The following is a 6,743-nucleotide window of genomic DNA, read 5'->3' as shown; positions in this document are numbered from 1 at the left end:
AGTATTATTTTTCTATTCGATGTCTATTACTGATTATTTTCTTTGAATTTTTTCTTCAACATAGTATTATTTGGTTAAGGTATAAGAACTTTAGAAAGTCTTTGACCCATATTCTAACTTGTTCTCAAAAAAGTTTAAATTAATTTACATTCCCTTCAACAAAGTGCGCAATGATCTTTTGCTCAAGAGAATTTTTAATTTTATGTAGTTTTATTCTTAACACTTTGCACAGACTAAAAGGTAAAGTAGAAAGTATTTACTGATTATTTAACATCTCATTCTCACTTAGAAAAAATTAATTCTGAGATCTCTGGGGAAGACGTATTTTAGTCTTTACTGTTTAACTAATTAACCTATAAATCACTAATTAAGGATCCTAGCCTAGCAAAAGTGATTTTCAATGAACTGTAAAACACAGAATGATCAACAAGATAATTTCCAAAAGAAGAAACATGAAAATAGTGGGGCAACAGTAATAGCCCCTAAGTTAGTCTTGGGTTGTAGCGATTTCAAGAGCGATGCTGTATGAAGCCATCAGCAGCTGGTCTGACACTGCAAGTCATTTTTAGTTTTATCTGTAATATTTTGTGATACTGACATTTTTTCCCCAGCAAAACAATTGTTTCTCTTTTCCAGTTTTATCTAAATTCTGTATCCAAATGGAGGAGTAATTATAACTATTGAGAGAAAAGTGTCATTTCAGTTCTTTACTGAATAATTTCAAATTCCTGTCCTAGCATATTTCCCAGGTTACTATTGACCAAAACTTACTAAGTAGTAGAATGTTTATTCATTGCCACCTCTCAGTATATACTATGAAGAGGCTGAACTGAGAAATTAAAAGTATCAACCAAACTACAAATAGTTAAGACATGGAAACAACCTAAGTGCCACTACAAATGACCAGCTTAAGAGGTAGTCGTCGAGATACATAGGCATGGAGGCGGCCATGAGAAAAGATAAAATAATGCCATTTACAGCCAAAAGGAAGGAAGTTGAGGGAGTAATGTGTAGTGAAGAAGTTAGAATGACAAAGGCAAATGGTGGTTATTTACATAGTGGATGATTTAACAAAGCACAATACCTATGAAAGCCAGTGGGTATTAATGAAGACAGTGAGACTCCATCTTAGAAGGAGGGGTGAGGGAGAAGGCATCAAAGGGGCATCATGAGATGGTGGTGGTGGGCAAAATATATCACCTAGAAAATAAAAAGTTCAAGAACATTGATAGGAGTTCAGGATAATAATCCAGTAGATTGAGAAGCAGTTCATAAGATGAACATATAATTTTCTAACAAAATGCATTTTAAAATGCTCATTTTTTTAAAAGTTTTTATTTATTCATACAGAACTGGGGTACAGGCCAGAGATGCGGAGGGTGAGAGGATTCACCAGAGACAGAGTGGGGTACAGAACAGGCAGATTGACAAAGTACACTGCTGAGGGGAGCAGCGGACGGGTCAGGAGAGGTCTGCCATGCCATGTGGTCACCTCCAGGGCAGGCGGGAATTGAACTCATGCGAAAGTGGCTTTAGCTTCTTAGTGCTGTGCTTTAAACCGCTGCACCACCAGGGAGGGCCCTAAAATGCTTATTTTTTTTTTTTTTAAAGATTTATTTATTTATTCATACAGAACTGGGGTACAGGCCAGAGATGCGGAGGGTGAGAGGATTCACCAGAGACAGAGTGGGGTACAGAACAGGAAGATTGACAAAGTACACTGCTGAGGGGAGCAGCGGACGGGTCAGGAGAGGTCTGCCATGCCATGTGGTCACCTCCAGGGCAGGCGGGAATTGAACTCATGCGAAAGTGGCTTTAGCTTCTCAGTGCTGTGCTTTAACCCGCTGCGCCACCAGGGAGGGCCAAAATGCTTATTTTTAATGGCAGAGAAACCTTGAAACAAGAAGAGACAAAAAGAAAACATGCTGACATAGTACATAAAAAAATTAAGGAGCAGTTAAGAAAAAAGAAAGAGCAGTTCAGTAAAGAAGTTGAAGCCAGACAGCAGCTTGAACTCAGGCTTCGCGCCCTGGACATGGAATTGAGGACTGTCAGAAATAATTTGGAGCAGGTAAATGAAACTTTGGTAAAAAAATTTGTGTTTCTAACATTATTTTTCTGTATTATTTATGATAGCCCATTCATTTTATGTGCATTATTTAGGTTTAAAACAATTAAAAGACATCTCATTCCGAATATGAAGTAAGACCTTTGTGACTAAAATTAACCTATTGCAATTCATGACATCGAATAGATTGCTTAATGTATAGTTTCTGAATGAACATAAGTTGAACTTAATCATAACCCTAAATGCGAATTTTTGCTTTTTTATTTTAAAATACATAAATGGACTTAAGCATGTATGGAACCACCTAAGTGAGGAAATTTAATTTTACAAAACAAGATCTGTGATTCATTAAGCTGTCATTTAAATGAAAATTTAAATTATCCTATGAGATAAAGATTTTTGTACTTGAGAAAGCTATTGCTTTGTTTTTGACAGCCAAAATCCTAATGAAACAAATTTATAGATTGTAGAACAAAATGTCCATAAAAGGCAACTTTTCCCAGAACAGAATGCCAGAATATGACAAGGTAACAGTATGCGCAATCATAATAGCTAGAAATGACTCATAAGAAAGCAAATCTGAGATATTATCTTAGTCATTCATTTTCAAATATGTGTGTATATTTGCGTATGTATATATTTTTAAAACCAACACTATACCCCAATGAAAATATAGAGGGTTTCTACTTAGAGAAACTGAGGCAAGCAAATGTAAGTGAATTTATTAAAGAATTGAGAGTGAGGACTCCAGCCTATGAATAGCCTCCAGACACCTCTGGGGAAGGTTTCCAAATTCTGTGCTTCTCAGTGAGACGCTACAGTTGGTGTTCTTGGTGTGAGGACCACTTAGGGAAACAGGAAGGCCTGAGTGTGAGTCTTCGTCTGCCCACTGAAAAAGAATAAGAATAGGCAGGTACACAGAAAGATTAATGAGAGAGGGAGCACACTCTGTGTGTGTGTGTGTGTGTGTGTGTGTGTGTGTGTGTGTGTAGAGGAGGAGAGAAAGGGGAGAAGGGGAGGGAGAGAGACAGGGAACGAGAGAGACAGAGAAACAGAGATCAGAGAGACAGAGACAGAGAGAGATTAATTGGTCAATATGTCCTACTGATAATGCTGCCTGAGCTGGGAATCTGGGTGCACACTGAATGCAGGAAAAACCAAGTTCCCCCTGGCTGACATATCCTCTTTCTTAGCACACGTGGCCATTAACCCCACCCTTTGTTTCCAGAAAACCCCTTCAAGAAGTCCAGGATAATGCTAGATCCATGGCATGATGGGAATTGTAATCATAGGTGCCTGGGATCTCTGGCCTGGAGGTGGGGCTGGAGTCCATAAAACAGTAGTGGGTGAGTTCATTCAGTGCATACCGTTCCCCCAACAATTTTCCCCTTTCAAGCTTTGTTATCGTTTCTATGGTGACAAAAGTCAAATGAGTGGGTTCTGGGGTGTACACCTCAGATCACAATCCTTTCTGGGGGCACCAGTGTGTTGAAGAGAGCAACAGTCGCAGGCATTGTCCAGGGTGGCAAAGTTCCCATTTCTGGAGATCATCTATCAGTCCCAGCCAAAATGAAAAAGAAATCTGAAGGCTTTAGTCAAAACAAAACGGCAAACACAATACCAGAAAAATCCCTGCAAGAAAAATCTTAAGACTGGTTCTACTTGTTTACAGTCATTTCCTCTCCACCTTAGTCCAGTTCTATTCAATGGAAGAACAAAACACTTTTGCGATCTAAATTTACTTCCAATGCATTTTGCCTATTTTTTGCACAAAGTTGCAGGGCAGAATAGCCAAGGAGAAATTTAGCAAGGGGGCTATCTTGAAATGTTTCAGGTGTTTCTACAGAGACACAGAAAATGCAGGCCAAGTACCTTTAAAATATCTATCTGATCTAATCTATGTATTAAGGCAAGCAAAGATTGTTAAAATTTACCCTCTCTCTTCTGATAACTGGGAATTGTAATACCATAAAACTCATTCTTTTGAGTGACAAAATTGTTTGGAGGCAACAGTTCCCAAAAGTTTTTTACAAAGAGCAATTTTTTTCTGGGCAAGTCTCTTCATAGAACCAGACAAGCTGCATCCTGACACTAGACTTGAGCCCCTTAGTTGGGGCCAGGGAGAGGGATTTATATATCTATATATTAATATTTTTATGGCATTTTTGGTCCATTGGATCAAGTGATTATATGCGTATTCAAATCCACTTGTCAGCTATCGTCCTCCAGTGGCTGCTTGCAAAAGTCTTTTAAAACTTCGCTAAGAATTTATGGACCTTCTATATTCTCTAAACTTTTGCTACTAACAACAGATATTCCTGTTTTGGGCAGTGATTAATAGAGGCTGGATAGATTAATAGAGGTTAGTCAATCATACCCACTGATGCCAAGGAGAAGGAGTATAGGCATTTCAGAGATGTGTTTTTGATAATAACCTGCCACTTTTGAGAAAAGCAAGTATTTTTTCACAAATAGTACCTTATTTCAGTATAAGGAGTTTTAGAAAACAATGATGTGTCACAATGCATACATAGTGATCATTTGTGCTTAGTAGTATTTTAATTCCTTGCAAAGTAGGTCAGTATATTTCCCCTGATTTCATATTTATACTATTTTAAACACTACAAAGAAGAAAGTGGCTGAAGCTGCCAATTACTATATGTTTTTAAAAGAAAGTTCAATATATTTTATACTAGTTGCCACTGGTATTCTGAAATAGAAGACTCTTCTGTATTTGTATCTTGCACCATGGAAGTAGCTGCTGTTTGGTATAAGAGCACAAGAGGTTTAGGCAAAGACCAAGGAAAAGTCCTGCATTTTGCTTACATGTCCCAGAAAATCAGGGAAAAGCTCTCCAGTCCTGAGTTGTAATATTGAATTTATTGATATTTGTGGCTCAGTATGAGGGAGGCCTCACTTTAACAGATGTAACTGGCTGTAAACATCTATAAAAGTAGAATATTAGGGAATTTCATGGGGGAAAAAGACTTTTAGGGAATTTAATCTATAAATATACCCATTCTCCTTATATGCCTTCTGGGTTATGAGAAACTTAAAACTTCCTTCACAGTCTCTGGTTTACATTCATGGATTTATGTTTTCAATTAAATTTTTGAACTTTGGAGCATTTGTGTTGCAGAAATCTTGACAAACTGATCTTTTTTTTTTTTTAGTTGATAACTGCTATTTCAGCCTTTATATTTTACAAACAAATCAGCTATATAAATAATAGGTTATATTTTAATTTTAATTTGAGATGTGATCAAGAGATGCCATTTTATTGAATGCGAACTAAAAATCTCTTACATTTTCCTTAGGTTTCTGGCAGCGATGAAAGAGAAAAAGACCTACTCCACAAAAACCACCTATTACGGGATGAAATTGTCATGCTAACACAGGAGATAGAGACAATAAAAAATCAGAGCCAGGAAAAGGAAAAGGAGTATTTTGATGAGATTGAAAATATAAAAGAAAAGAATCATAAGCTTAGAAAGACAATACAACTGAATAAAGAAACTTTAGCAGAAACAATTTGCCAGCATAGCCAACAACTGCATAGTCTAAAGGCTGAGGTTGCAATACTAAACTCTAAGCTGGAGAGTGAAAAGCAGAACAAAGAAAGGCTGGAAACAGAAGTGGAATCATGCCGTTCTAGACTGGCCATCGTTCTCAACGATCATAATCAGAGTCAAGCATCCAAGAGAGACCTAGAACTGACTTTCCAGAGAGCAAGAGAGGAGTGGCTTCATTTACAAGAAAAAATTAATTTTGATGTGGCTCAGCTAAAAGTCGACAATGAGGCTCTCTCTCAGAAACTTTCTAGCTCTGAACGTAAATTCAACAATCTAGAAATCGAGCTCCACCACACAAGAGATGCTCTCCGAGAGAAGACTGTAGCTTTAGAAGACACCCAAAGAGACCTCAAGCAAGCTCAGTGTCAAAAGAAGGAAATTGAGCACATGTATGGAAACGAGCAAGATAAAGTGAGTGACTACATCGCGAAGCAGGCAGCCTTAGAGAAGAGGGTGTCTCAGCTGCAGGGTGAAAATACCTTTCTTCGAGAGCAACTGGAGGACGCTCAGGACAAAACTGAGGACAAAGAGAAGATGCTGGTGAGGATACAAGACCAGTTTCTTTGCCACATTTTTTTTTTTAAGATTTATTTGTTTATTCATACAGAACTGGGGTACAGGATGGGGTACAGAGGGTGACAGGATTCACCAGAGACAGAGTGGGGAGCAGAACAGGCAGATCGATGAAGTATACTGCTGAGGTGAGCAGCAGGCGGGTCAGGAGAGGTCTGCCGCCATGTTGTCACCTCCGGGGCAGGCGGGGATCAAACTCATGTGGAAGAGGCTTAATGGAAAGAGGGAAATGGGCCTACCTAAAATGGGTATTTTGGAATGAAGAATCAATTAAGTGGATTTCCTTGACAGTTAATTCCAGATGTCCCTGATGAGTTGAAGTGTAGAGGTTGAATCTCATAGCACTTTTCCCTCAGTAGCTTTTAATAATACATTTTTAGTTGGCAGAGTTTTGCTTTTACTCATGGCATTTTAAATTCAATTTGGCAATGTTTTTATCTCAAATCATATATCCTTAGACTGTGCAGTTCTTTAAGGCCATGTGCTGCTCATGAAATCATAATTCAGGACATAGGTGTTTTTTTTTTTTT

The 6,743-nt window shown here is 38.0% G+C and overlaps 1 protein-coding gene across 1 annotated transcript in view; it reads left to right on the top strand.

Annotated features, from left to right (window-relative positions):
- LOC101618471 (ankyrin repeat domain-containing protein 26-like) overlaps positions 1 to 6,743 on the top strand; it is an 85,849-nt gene that overhangs the window by 65,880 nt on the left and 13,226 nt on the right. The window contains exons 18-19 of the mRNA XM_012730828.1: positions 1,934 to 2,071; positions 5,386 to 6,180. Coding sequence (XP_012586282.1) covers positions 1,934 to 2,071; positions 5,386 to 6,180 — 933 coding nt within the window. The remainder of the gene's footprint in view (positions 1 to 1,933; positions 2,072 to 5,385; positions 6,181 to 6,743) is intronic.

This window comes from Condylura cristata, unplaced genomic scaffold (assembly GCF_000260355.1).
Source record: "Condylura cristata isolate star-nosed mole 26May11 unplaced genomic scaffold, ConCri1.0 scaffold00029, whole genome shotgun sequence".
Taxonomy (NCBI): domain Eukaryota; kingdom Metazoa; phylum Chordata; class Mammalia; order Eulipotyphla; family Talpidae; genus Condylura; species Condylura cristata.
The sequence above is the reverse complement of the archived record's forward strand: the minus strand, read 5'-3'. Positions and strand labels throughout refer to the sequence as shown.